At 45.0% G+C, this 14202-nt stretch overlaps 1 protein-coding gene across 2 annotated transcripts in view; it reads left to right on the plus strand.

Moving 5' to 3' along the window:
* The window catches only part of DNAH10 (dynein axonemal heavy chain 10), a 132522-nt gene that overhangs the window by 52970 nt on the left and 65350 nt on the right, over positions 1 to 14202 (plus strand). For both annotated transcript variants that reach the window (XM_041729521.1, XM_041729520.1), the window contains 8 exons: positions 1698 to 1820; positions 3792 to 4025; positions 6323 to 6546; positions 8923 to 9192; positions 9294 to 9477; positions 10855 to 10989; positions 11615 to 11767; positions 13627 to 13815. In XM_041729521.1, the coding sequence (XP_041585455.1) occupies positions 1698 to 1820; positions 3792 to 4025; positions 6323 to 6546; positions 8923 to 9192; positions 9294 to 9477; positions 10855 to 10989; positions 11615 to 11767; positions 13627 to 13815 (1512 nt within the window). The remainder of the gene's footprint in view (positions 1 to 1697; positions 1821 to 3791; positions 4026 to 6322; positions 6547 to 8922; positions 9193 to 9293; positions 9478 to 10854; positions 10990 to 11614; positions 11768 to 13626; positions 13816 to 14202) is intronic.

The following is a 14202-nucleotide window of genomic DNA, read 5'->3' on the forward strand; positions in this document are numbered from 1 at the left end:
GATTCTTAATTGGTTCTTTCTTGTATGTCCCTATTCTTGTTTAATACTATCCTGTTCTTGTTGCCAGGATACTTTCACCTCCTTTATCTCATTGACAAATTTAAACATATTTAAAGCTTTTTCAGATTTCTCCATATTGATTCTTTTCTCAGGCCAAAATTTTCCTTTTCTTTTAAAATCTATGTGTATGTGACTATCTTTCATGATAGTGGGTTTTTCTCTGATGTATTTATTTTTAAAATTAATCTTACATAAATTTTTTTGCCTGTGCTTGCTTCACTTCATCATGTGTTTCTGTAGTTTTTCCAAGTTGGCCTGTCATAGTGGACAACACCAAACCAGGTCTTATATTAGGTGGCTTGGGGCTTTCTTCTTCTTCTTTTTTTAAAAGATTTTATTTATTTATGAGAGATACACAGAGAGAGGCAGAGACATAGGCAGAAGGAGAAGTAGGCTCAATGTGGAGGCCAATACAGGACTTGATCCCAGGACCCTGAGATCAGGACCTGAGTTAAAGGCAGATGCTCAACCACTAAGCCACCTAGGTGCCCTCTTCTTGTGGGAAATACTAGTCCAGACTTCTTTGAGCAACCCAGGCTCATCTCACCATTTTTGTGTGGCTGCCTCTTTTCCCTCCCCAGACCACAGGGGTTGTTCTAGGCCACAACTTGAGTTTTGGGTGGGATGATACCAACACTGGTTCACTGGCTAGGGATGTGGTCCAGGCCCTCACCGCTCTCAAGCATGGGCTTCCTTTGCTTGCTTTTTTTTGTCTATTACTTTAAATTAGGTTTTGCTTTTTATTTTATCTTTGATTTTCCTTCATTATTTTTTATTTGATTTTTCTTCACTGTTTAAATTTTTCTCCATTACTTAAAAATATTTTTATTTTTATTCATTATTTTTCTTTTTTCTTCTCATTTCTTCATTAAAATTAAAAAAATGGATGTGAAAGTTACATAACAAAATTAATCATTTTATTTATTTAAAGATTTTATTTATTTGAGAGAGAGTGTGTGTGTGTGAGAGAGAACACAAGCAATGGAGAGTGGTAGATGGAGAGAGAGAAGCAGACTCCTCACTTAGCAGGGAGTCTAATACTGGACTCACTGGGATCATGACCTGAGCTGAAGGCAGATGCTTAACAGACTGAGCCACCCAGGTGCCCTATTTTATTTATTTTTTAAAAGATTTATTTATTTTAGAGAGGATGAGAGAGGCAGAGGGAGAGAGAGAATCCTCAAGCAGACTCCCTCCTGAGCACAGAGCCTGATGTGGGGCTCAGTCTCACGACCCTGAGACTGTGACCTGAGCCGAAACCAAAAGTCAGACGCTTAACCAACTGAGTCACCCAGGTGCCCCTGTCTGGGCTTTTTTTTTTTTATGATTTGTCCTTTGTTCCTCTGGGTTATAGGGCTCCAACCCTGCTTACAACTAGAAGCTTCTTCCTTGTCCTGGGCTGGTGTGGAGAGTTTTCTTTTGCTTTTGAGTTTTCTTTTGCTTTGTATCTTAAAATATTTAGCTATGATTTCTCTATTGTTCTTATATATTTGGAAAGGAGTGTATGCACTCACTCTGCCATCTTGCCTGGGAAGACTTTTGACCTGTGTTAATGTGACTCCGTCCCCTGTTCGAGTGGGATTTTACCATACGTACTTTGAGGTACCTGTGCTAACATTAATGTTGTGCATTTCCAGATATGGATGTTGGTTCAGAGGAAATGGATGTATCTTGAAAGCATTTTTATCGGTGGAGATATCAGGTCACAACTTCCAGATGAGGCAAAGAAGTTTGACAACATCGATAGGATATTTAAAAGGGCAAGTGATTGGCTTCTATTTTAGTCACGAAAGCACAGTTATTTGAGATACTTTTACTTATGTTTCTGCATGTAGTATTTTGTCTGTTAAGTAGCTTCTGGATTTTTTTAAGTTTTTTTTTTTTTTTAAGTAATCTCTACACCCAACACGGGGCTTGAACTCATGACTCTGAGATTGAGTTACATGCTCTTCTAACTGAGCCAGCCAGACACCCCGAATCCTGAACTTTTAAAAATCATTACATATGACTTTAATCTGTTCAGTAGAAATTTCTGTTTGGCTTCAAGCCACTGGCATATGACACTTTAACTTTTTTATACTTATTTTTTATTATAAAAGAAATACTTGCTTAAAAGCTTGGAAAATGTAAAAAGGTAGGAAAAAAAATGTGTCTTCTAGACTTCCATCACCTTGATGTGACCACTTCAATATGCCGTATATTTCTTTTGTCTTTTTTTTCTGTGTACATGGGTTTAAACACACAATGTTAATAGTATTTTGTATAATTTTTTCTAATTTTCTTTTATTATGAGAAAGGTATTTGATATTATGAAACTGAGAAAAGATTTTAATGCCTTTATATAATGTTCCAGTGAGTGGCTTGACATTACTTTAGTTGATTGTTATAACGAGGCATCTTGTTTGAAGAGGAATTCTTTGCTTTCATAAATAATTTATGGGCTTGTGCCTTGTATCTTTTCATTTAGGATGAATATCTTATGGGAGATTGTTGGAAAGTAAATTGCCTGTGAAGAAATATTGCCCATTTTAAAGTCCTTTTTGGAAAGGGTTGTGCCCGTCATTGCTGCCCTTAAGCCATTAGTGGGATGAAGGTCTTAACCCAGAGCTGCCTGCCCTCATTTGGGTCTCCTTTATCCATTAGAGTTGATAATATTTCCTTATTCATTTGCATAAGCTTTTTTTTGAAACTTAAGAAAAAAATCACACAGTGGATATTTATTATAGAAGGATTTAGAAACTATAAAAAAACAAAAAAATACCTATAATCCCACACCCAAGATAACCGTTTTGACAGGTTAACATATATATTTCCAGAATGTGTTTATTCCTGTGTCAACATATAAATAAATATTCCATAAAATAATATCATTCTTACCAATATGATAATTTAAAAAATATACATCTTTTTAAAAAGATGTTATTTATTTATTCATGAGAGACACACAGAGAGAGGCAGAAACATAGGCAGAGGGAGAGACAGGCTCCCTGTGGGGAGCCGGATGTGGGACTCTATCCCAGGACCCCAGGATCACAACTTGAGCCAAAGGCAGACACTCAACCACTGAGCCACCCAGAGGCCCCTGACATATACGTCTTTGACATTACATTAGTTGATTGTTGTAAGGAGACACCTTATTCGAAAAGGAATTCTTTGCTTTCATAAATAACTTGTGGGCTTGTGCCTTGCAAATAAAAAAATATTATATTTGACATAAACATCTAAATTATCACTTTCAGCCAAAGACTGACCCAGTTTCCTATTGGATGTTTGGGGTATTTCCCTTCCCATCACCTGCCTCCTTGTGCCCCTGTAAAGAGGGCTGGAGTGAATATTCCAGGACATGCAGGTGGCCCTAAGTGGTGTTGCAGGCTTCATTCATCCCTGAAGGTTGATGGAGGGCCTTCTATGTGCAGACACTGTTGTTGGCCCATAGGGCACACCAGTGAGCAAGAGAGATTATAAATCCCTGCCTCAGACAGCTGACCTTCTAGTGGGAGGATGGGAAAAATTAACACCAGAGATGAGTAAATGATCTAAAGTTCTCTCGCAGGTGCTAGGGACCTTTATGCCACATTGGCCCTCCAAAAGCTGTGGTTCAGGGGCTTGTTGGTTGTTTTCTGTTGTGCTGGGGGCTCTGGCCACTGCTCACCCCAGGGGCCAGAGCAGTTGCCCACCCCGCCCCCACTTCCCCAGCCTGGCCTGACAGCTCCCCTCTCACCCTCCTCCAGATCATGGGCGAGACCTTAAAGGACCCCGTGATCAAGAGATGCTGCGAGGCCCCGAACCGCCTGGCCGACTTGCAGCACATCAGTGAGGGCCTCGAGAAATGCCAGAAGAGCTTGAACGACTACTTAGATTCCAAGAGAAACGCTTTCCCGAGGTTCTTCTTCATTTCTGACGATGAGCTGCTCAGCATCCTGGGGAATAGCGACCCACTGTGCGTCCAGGAACACATGATCAAGGTAGGCGCCTCCTGTCCCGCCCCTACCCCCACCCCCACCCCTACCCCCACCCAAGGGAGCAGCTGCAGATGCTGTCACTGTGTCACGTGATCTGTTCCATTCCACGTCTCTGCGCAGTTGGCTTGGCACTGGGAAATGCTGCTGGGCTTTTATCAGAAACTTAAATGTCATGAAATCCACTTAGTCTGAAATCACACGAAGATTCCACTGTTATTTGTTGCTATTTATTTTTCTGTAGTCCAAAAACATTTTTTTTAGAAACTAAAAAGAAGATAGTAATATACAAAGACTAATATAATAAGCTGGGAGGTGATATAGTATAGGGCTTCAGCATGAGGACTCTGGAGCCAGACTGCCTGGGTTCAAATCTGGACCCCACACAGATTTGCTATGTGACTTTTGGCAAGTTACTTAACTTCTCTGGGCATCAGTTTCTTTCTTTCTCTCTCTTTCTTTCTTTCTTTCTTCTTTTTCTTTCTTCTTTCTTTCTTTCCTTTCTCTTTCTTTTTCTTTCCTTCCTTTCTTTCTTCTTTTCCTTCCTTCCATCTGTCCTTCCTTCCTTTCAAGATTTTATTTATTATTTGAGAGAGAGTGACTACACAGAGGGAGAGGGAAAAGCAGGCTCCCCACTGAGCAGGGAGCCTGACATGGGGCTTGATCCCAGCACCCTGAGACCATGACCTGAGCCAAAGGCAGACGCTTCACTGACTGAACCCCCCAGGTGCCCATCGGTTTCTTATATCTGTATGGGGGTAACTCCAATAGTTACCTGCTTCAGTGGAGTTGTTATTAAGATTAAATGAGTTTGTGTTTGTAAACTACTTAGTACCAGCCCTAGGATGTTGGCTAAATTACCTTATCCACCACCCAGAACTCACTGGTAACCAGCTTGTTACCAGTTAGTCCTGTTTGCTGCCCCCCCCCCACCGTCTTTGTGAAACAAGGCTGTAGAGAAAAAGTTGCTATACTCTCTGTCCCTTCTCCCCATCACAACTCTCCCTCCCCTTTCAAGAGGCAGCCACTAGCATGAATGTGTTGTGGTTCCTTCCAGCCCGTGATTTGCATACTTGGACACAAATGTATGTGTATCCGCAAACAGTACTGCCTGGCGGGAAACAATAGACAAAACTGTCTCTGGTGATACCAGCCAGAGCATGGCCAGAATGAACCTTCGATCTGCCGGTCAAAGCTCTATATTTAGTGTCAGCCTGGGCCAGGTGTTCTCCACCTTGGCCATGTTGGTGGTTGGGTCAGATATTGCTCGGCACTGAGTGTGGATGTGTGGGGGCAGTGGGGGGCCACCCTGTGCACTGTATCCTGGCCTCTACCCTCAGGAAGCCAGGAGCATTGCTCTCTAGTCACAACAACCAGAAGTGTCATTGCTGACACTGACATTACCCTAGTGTCCCCCCCCCACCCTGTGGGGGCAGAACCACTGTGGTTATGAATCAGCATTGTAGAAGAATCCCTTTATTCTAAATAAACAAAGCATTTGGGATTAAGGACATAGCTCCATTACTTTCCCTTTAGTTAATACTGATGTCCTTCTTATACTAAAATTCTTGTTTTTGGTCATATGTGTTCCTTTCTTAAAGTGAAGTTTTATATTTTGTTTCTACTTTTGTAAGCAAATATTTCACTGCTTTAGAAAATCATGTGTTAGGAGCACTTCGTTTACTGGTAGCCCCTGGTGCAAACTTCTGGTTTTCTCCTTGGAAGCCTGTTGCCTTCGCCTTCTCTGACTTGCAGAGTGCTTTGTCTTCTATCCTGGGTCCTAAAAGACTCATTTTTCTGAGTATCGTCCTGATGAATAACAGCAACGATGGGCATGTGTTTGCCATGCCAGCGACCTTTGCCGCACGGTGTCTGCTTTGACCCTCCCAACCTCTTCTTGTAAGTGCTGTAATTATGTCTGATCCAGGATGAGAGAGGAGAAGCAGCTTGCCCCAGGTCACCTGGTTGGGCCGTGGGGGGCTTCAAGTGCACATCTAACTCCTCTGCCCCTGGGGTGTTGAATCTCACCGCCGGTCTGTGTCTCCTGGGTCCAGATACCTCTCCATAGCCGCATACGCTCCAGAATCTCAAGTGTAGGGGGGGAGCATATCTTCTTTTCCTTCCTTCCTTTTGAACCCCAAACAGACGTTTGTGCACTGCAGATAGACGCAAGCAGCCGCTGTATGTCCCTGTTTCGTGCTGTGTCCCTGTGGCTCCTGTGTGTGACAGAGCGCTGGCCACAGGCCCTTCTGTGGGCCACTATCCTGTGTTGTCACAGGGTGGACTGTCCCACTGTATTGCAGATGTATGACAACATAGCTCTGCTGAGGTTTAACGACGGTGAGAATGGAGAGAAGCTGGTGTCTGCCATGATTTCAGCAGAAGGGGAAGTCATGGAGTTCCGCAAGATCATCCGGGCCGAGGGGCGTGTGGAGGACTGGATGACGGCCGTTTTGAACGAGATGCGGAGGACCAACCGGCTGATCACCAAAGAGGCTATTTTTAGATACTGTGAAGACAGAAGCAGGTAGGGTGGCGAATGTGAACACCTGTCACTGTATCATATCATGTATGACATCATATCATCATAGTCATGATGGGTTAATATTAAGGGCTTGGAATAGATCAAATGACATTCCGAATGAAGTTTTCTTTTCTTGCAATAGCTAAGCTAGCCTGTGCATTGTCTGTCTTTAAAAGATCACCTAGTTCAGAACTTCTCAAAGTGTGGTGGCATCTGGACCAGCAGCATGAGGGCCCCTGGGGGGCTTGTTAGAAATCCACATGCCTGGGCCCTCCCCCAAACCTGCCTCACCAGAAACTCTGGGGGTGGGGCTGCCCATGTATTTTATAAGCCCCTCCCCAGGGATTCTGAGTACACTCAAGTGTGAGAGTCACTGACCTGGTGACTGGACAAGAATCAGGTATTCAGGAGGGTTAATCTATGTTAAGGAGTAGAGTTGTTTCTAAAATATTTAGCGATCTCAATCACACCTTGATTTTTGTGGCCTGAAAAGCATCTAGGCACCTGCTTCTTTATTGCCAAGAGGGCAGGTTTTATCATTTATTTATTTATTTATTTATTTATTTATTTATTTATGATAGAGAGAGAGAGGCAGAGACACGGGCAGAGGGAGAAGTAGGCCCCATGCCAGGAGCCTGATGTGGGACTGGATCCTGGGTCCCCAGGATCACGCCCTGGGCGGAAGGCAGGCGCCAAACCACTGAGCCACCCAGGGATCCCAAGAGGGCAGGTTTTAATGTGCAGTTGAGCACCAAGTACATAAAGCATCTTTGGATAATGTGTTCTGTTAGATTTAGATGGGATTATATTTAGCAGGCCTTTATGCAGATATAAAACCTCTATTATTATTTTAGGAATACTATCCTTTTGATTTTATACACTACCTTTTTGGTTTTATAAACTGAAAACATCTATTTAATAACTTATTAGAGAATAGCATTATATTGGTAGGATTATGAGCCTTCTATTTTTAGGTACTGTAAGAATTGGTTTATATCCTTATGTAATTAGGTATATATAGATCTGTTCAGTGGTGTGCAGGTAAAGTGGATTTCTGAAAAAAGGGAAAAAAAAGCTTTGATTTAGAGAATTCATCAATATTCGTGGTGTAAATATTCCCACCATGGCTGGTTTCAAAGTTAAGTGGAATAATGGTAAGTGGTTTGAACATCAGACTGCAAAATTCTTGACAATTTGAAAGTGAACTCTTGAGAACTGATAGGAGGTGGCTCTAGCACATTATCAGCTATATTTATTGATTGAACTAATATTTATCGGATTCCTGCTATGAGCTAATCACTGTGGTATATGCCCTTACAAAGCTGAACTAGATAGGGGCACCTGGGTGAGCATCTGCCTTTGGCTCAGGTCATGATCCTGGGGTCCCGGGATCGAGTCCCACATCGGGCTCCCTGTGGGGAGCCTGCTTCTCCCTCTGCCCATGTCTCTGTCTCTCTCTCTGTGTCTCTCATGAATAAATAAATAAAATCTAAAAAACAAAACAAAACAAAACAAAACAAAAGAAAAAACAATAAACAAAAAACCCCCAAAGCTGAACTAGACAGAAATCACCAGCCTCTGGAAGTAGTGATCACTGAGTATTTTGAAGTCTCCTTCATGCTTCCAGACTAGGTGAATTTTACACCAACATTAGTTTTATCTACATCATAACTACCACCTTGCCAAGGCATTGCTGTGTGTCACAGGGTGTGGTTGGCAGGAGACAGAGTAAGAGAAAGTACTGCGAAGTGTCTGTGCCACCCTGTTCCTCCCCAAATTACCATGGGATCGAAAAGAGTAGAAGAGAGTAGTGAGTAATACCCAGGAAGCTATAACAAAGCAACATGGGTGGTGTGGTCAGAGATTATTTAGTTTTTTGTTGGAATTTTTAAAAAAGGTTTTATTTATTCATGAGAGACACAGAGACAGAGAGAGAGGCAGAGACACAGGCAGAGGGAGAAAGAGGCTCCATGCAGGGAGCCTGATGTGGAACTCGATTCTGGGTCTCCAAGATCACGCCCTGGGCTGAAGGCAGCACTAAACCGCTGAGCCACCTGGGCTGCCCTTTTTGTTGGAATTTTTAAAAAATGTAAAAATTCCTATAATATGCTCATAATACTAAGTCACTCTGAACATCTTTACAGGCATATTTTAGAAGTCATCTAGCATCTTTCTGCACAGTCACCTCTACCTCTGTTGTGTGTGCATGTTGCCGGGCTTGTATTTTCCTGTCCAGTGGAAGAGTTACTGTCATTTGCTTACCTAGAGCCCGTATGTTGCCTTCTCCATTACAGATCAAAGAAACACATTCTGACGGCAACCGGCATCTGGTGTCGGTCCCTGGTACAAGACCTCAAACAGGCGTGCTTTTTCCTTTAGAGTCGACTGGATGCTCCTATATCAAGGGATGGTGGTGCTGGCCGCCAGCCAGGTGTGGTGGACCTGGGAGGTGGAGGACGTCTTCCACAAAGTGCAGAAGGGGGAGAAGCAGGCCATGAAGGAGTACGGCAAGAAAATGCACCAGCAGATTGATGAGTTGGTCACTCGGATCACCATGCCCTTAAACAAAAATGACAGAAAGAAATACAACACGGTTCTCATCATTGACGTGCATGCCAGAGATATAGTCGATTCTTTCATAAGAGACAGGTCGGGACCTGTGGGGAACGGGGCGGGGGGCAGCATGTCCCGGGGCGTCCTCCACCTTGCTTGTTTTCCTCGACGTCTTCTCCCACGTCTCCTCCTTCCAGCATTCTCGAGGCCCGGGAGTTTGAATGGGAAAGTCAGCTGCGGTTTTACTGGGACCGAGAACCGGATGAGCTGAACATCCGTCAGTGCACGGGCACATTCAGCTACGGCTATGAGTACATGGGCCTGAATGGGAGGTTGGTCATCACGCCGCTCACAGACCGGATTTACCTGACTCTCACCCAGGTGATGGGCTGTGGTCATTCGCCGCCTGTGGTTATGGGTTGTTCTCTAAGCATGATTAGGGTGACTGGGGATATCTCTACTGGGTTGACCAGTGTCCCTCCCTTCCAATTCATGTCCACACTAGGAACCTCCGATGTGACCTTATTTAGAAGTAGGGTCTTTGTAGATTTAATAAGTGAAGGATTGAGAACATCCTGGATTAGGGCCATAAGTCCGATGACTAGTGTCCTTGGAAGAAGAGGAGAGGACAGAGAGGCAGGAAAGGTGATGCTAAGACAGAGGTGGGGATTGGAGTGATGTGGCCAAAGCCAAGGAATGCTTGGAGCCACCAGAGCAAAGAGAGCCCCCCCTAGAAGCTTCAGAGAGAGCACAGCCCTACCAACACCTCCATTTCAGGCTTCTGGCCCACGTTGCTGTGAATGAATACATTTCTATTGTTTTAAACCCCAACTTGGTGGTAATTTGCCAGGGCAGCCCCAGGAAACCAGTGCCAATATTAAGGGACATTGTTTAAAATTCGTAAATGAGTTTCAACTCAGAACATGACCTACTTGCCACCTTTTGGGATTGGGCTATTGCAGGTTCAGGCATCTCCTAAAACCACTCTCAGGCTTAACAATTTGCTGAAAGTGACTCACAGAACTCAGAAAAGCCAGTATGGTCATAGTTGTGGTTTATTATAGCAAAAGGAGATGGATCAAAATTTGCAGTGGGAGATGGCTGAGGATGGGGTCCGGGAGAGACCAGGCTGGGAGCGTGGTTGTGCAGATGGCATTATCTCTTGTAGCAACTACACATGGCTGCAGGCAGGATGTATTGCCACCCAGAGAAGCTCACCAGAGATGCTTGGTGTCTAGGGTTTCAGCTGGGGACTGGTCATGTAGAAATGACTGGTCATGCTTGGATTGCTGACTTTAGTTCCTAGCCACTCCGGAAATCAAGCCAATACCATGTGGCCCAAAAATCACTGTTCTCAGGACATTCCAAGGGCTTTGAGGTCAACTTCTAGAATTTGGAGACAAAGGCCATCAAACCTTTCCTTGGGGAGGACTAATCCTTTACTAAATAGATGTACATGTGTCCATGAGCCTCAATTCTGGGAACTCCTGGTACATTGTCTTTAGGGTAGGCAGATTCCAGCATGTTGCTAGAATCTGATACCCTGGTTCCTATATCATGGCATGGAGGTAGTCAGTAGAAGTCAAAGGAAAAACACAGAAAAGAAATGTTAAAAATGTGACTGTCAGAAAAGGTGAGCATTAACTGTCCGTTGCCACATGTATATTCCACATATATCGTCACAGTGCTTTGGACAATGGCACCTGTTTCCTTGTGTGAATCAGACAACATAGGCTTTGTGGTTTGGCTCCTTAACAGGCGCTGTCCATGTATCTGGGAGGGGCCCCCGCTGGCCCAGCAGGTACTGGCAAAACCGAGACCACCAAGGATCTGGCCAAAGCCCTGGGCTTGCTCTGTGTTGTGACCAATTGTGGTGAAGGCATGGATTATAAGGTATGACCTCAGTGTCACTCCTGGTACTGCTACTGGACAGAGAGCAGAACGTGGGACATGGTAGGAAGGCATTTCACCCCATACTCTTCCATGAAAAGACATGGAGACAGCTGGAGGAAGAGAGCAGATAAATCTTTCACCCTCGGTCTCAGAGCTTGTGTGTGTCTGCTTGTTAGCAACATGTAGGCTAAACATCGTAAACTGATTTATGAGAGAGAGAGAGAGAGAGAGGCAGAGACACAGGAGGGGGAAGAAGCAGGCTCCATGCCGGGAGCCTGACGCGGGACTCGATCCTGGGACTCCAGGATCGCGCCCTGGGCCAAAGGTAGGCGCTGAACCGCTGAGCCACCCAGGGATCCCTCATGTTCCAGTATTTCAAGAGAAGCCAGGATTCTGGAGTTTTTCATAAAATTCCTTAATTTATAAAGTCTTGTGAATGGGAACTGGCCCAGGAGGATCCTGGAAGTCTTGCCAGAAAGATCCACTAGTGGGGTGATTGGCTGGCTGCCTCTCTGGCAACCGGATACACGCTCTCTGTTTTAACTTAGGGAACATATTTGTAAATATGTCACTTGTGATTTTAAAGTTAAAAATTGCCCTTGTCCTGACATTTCTTTCACTCTAGGCCATTGGGAAGATTTTCTCTGGCCTTGCCCAGTGTGGGGCTTGGGGCTGCTTTGATGAGTTCAATCGAATCGATGCCTCTGTGCTATCTGTCATCTCATCTCAGATTCAGACGATCCGCAACGCTCTGATTCATCAGCTAACCACGTTCCGGGTGAGCATGAGTGTGAAGTTGGGCCTGATCACACTCTTCAGGGTGGAAACTTTGCTGTGTTCCTTTTGAAACATCAGATGAAGGCTTGACAGATTTTTGCTTTTGAATTGAGTTAGTTGGGTTTCCCAAAATTATCAGCATCTTTGAGAATTAGAGACTGCAGTATTCTAGAACTTCAAACTAATTCCAGACATAGAAGTAGTAGTAGCTATAGACAAGTAAGGCAGTGTTCTCAAGTAAATAACGTCCAGAGCCCCCTTTAAAGAAAAAAAAAAATTCTTGGTCACTTCCCAAGTTTGAGGGGGGAAAAAAAAAGCAACCTTAAAGATGAATGTTCCATTCAGTTGAAATGTCTTTCAATAGATAGTATTACACAAACAGAAAATTTTGCCTTCTGCCTCGTGAAGTTAGGGCATTAAAATGAGCTGGATTTTTAAGGTTGTCATCAAAATGAAAAGGCAATTTTGAAAAAAATTTTGAGCATCACTGATTTCTGCCCATCCAAGATTATATTTGCAGACCCGAGCTGGTAAGTCTGCAGTAAGTTATAGCTGATGATGCTGGATCAGAATTTGGAAAAAAACGATCTTATTACATGATTTAGATAGTCCCAAAGTTGGTTCTGTGACAAAGGGGACCAGAGTGCCTGGGCCATGTCCCTGCACCGGGGTCCCCTGGGATCCTGGCATGCTCTGATATACTCCCTACCCCCTGTGTGCCCCCACATTCTTGTCACCTTATGCCACTTGCCTTGAGGGCACACTGGGCCCTGTCACAACATTTTTGTCCCTGTCTGCCTAGGATTGTCCTTCCTTCCCTTGTGCCTGAAAAACTCCTATATATCCTCCAAGGCCCTACAGAGCCTCATCGAGAGGGCTAGTGAGGATTCGTTTGTGGGTCCCTCTGTGCCCCTGGCACCCCACCACTTTTTCTCTTAGACCACAGTGCAGTTCATTCAAGAGATTGTGGAAACTAGATACTGTTAAACATTTTCAGGATTCCCATAAAGGCTTTGGATGGATTTTCTCTTAATTGGTTCTCCTGGGCCCCACATGGATATAAGGGAGTGGGTGACGGTGAGCAAGTGAGCAGGCTTGGGAGACAACATAGTGACCTCCTTCCTCAGGGAGCATCAGCTATCTGCTGGACGGCCCTTTTGTTCCTGAGGCAGGCTGTGCCTCATAAAAATACTGTCTATCTTTTATCTGTCCAGTGGGCCGGTAAAAGAAATAAAATGGTGAAATCTTAGAGGAAAAAAAGTTGAGACAGGTGAAAGTTGGCTGTAGGCTAAAGAAATTCAAAACAGAGATTTCTGTAGTTTGTGGGTCCCTGAGGTGCCTGGAGGAATGGAGGCTGGTTTCTGGAAGGATGCTGGGGTGGGTTTCTGTGGGAAGAGTTGGTGCTGGGGTGGAGCCAGAATGGGGGCAGAGACCAGTGACATGAATGAGAATCCACTTTGTCCCGAGCGTCAGACTGGGTGCTGGGGCACAGATCGGTCGCCTCATTCAATCACCACAACCTTGCAGAGAAGGAGACTCACTCAGAGAGGGTAGGGAGCCTGTCCAGGCTCACAGAGTGCCCGCATACTCCCCACGCTGCACTCCTTCCCAGCACCTGCTGCTTCTCGAAGTGTGCAGACTCTGGATTTGGATCACAGTTTGGCAGGGGCAAAGCTCATCACCTAGGACCCTTAGGCGAGAACCACAAGGACAACATTTGAGGCCTGGAAACAGACAGGAGTCAAAGGGTGGTGTCTTCCTTGTACCATGAAGATGACTAGCCCCGTGGCTCTCTCCGTCCCTTTTCCCTGGTGGTGGGCCTGCTGGCCTCATACCCCATTCTTTCCTGTCACCCTCCAGTTTGAAGGGCAGGAGATCGCCCTGGACTCGAGGATGGGCATCTTCATCACCATGAACCCGGGCTACGCGGGCCGCACGGAGCTGCCTGAGTCAGTGAAGGCTCTCTTCAGGCCCGTGGTGGTGATCGTGCCCGACCTGCAGCAGATCTGTGAGATCATGCTCTTCTCCGAGGGCTTCCTCTGGGCCAAGGTGATGTCTTGTTGGAGCCCTGCTCAGCCGTCCTGGGACCCCACCCTGCCTCTGCTTTCAGGCTGGGACTTGGGAAGTTTGCATTCTGTGTGGCTTAATTGTGTGTGTGTGTGTGTGTGTGTGTGTGTGTGTGTGTGCGTGCTTTGTCTCTCTCCTCCTCCTGTCTCTTTTTAAAATTGTAAGTTTTATTTTCAAGTAATCAGACTCAACAAGAAGTGGGAACAATAGAGCAGAGTTCCATGTACCCCCTGCCTCCCCTGGTGATGACAATTTATACCCCCAAGGCAGGTTGTCAAAACCGGGACCGGGAGATGGGCATGGTGCTATTATCTCAGGCACAAGCTTTATCTGGATTCCATTAGTTTTTACATCTCCCTGTCTCTGTGG

This window comes from Vulpes lagopus, chromosome 14 (genome assembly GCF_018345385.1).
Source record: "Vulpes lagopus strain Blue_001 chromosome 14, ASM1834538v1, whole genome shotgun sequence".
Lineage (NCBI taxonomy): Eukaryota > Metazoa > Chordata > Mammalia > Carnivora > Canidae > Vulpes > Vulpes lagopus.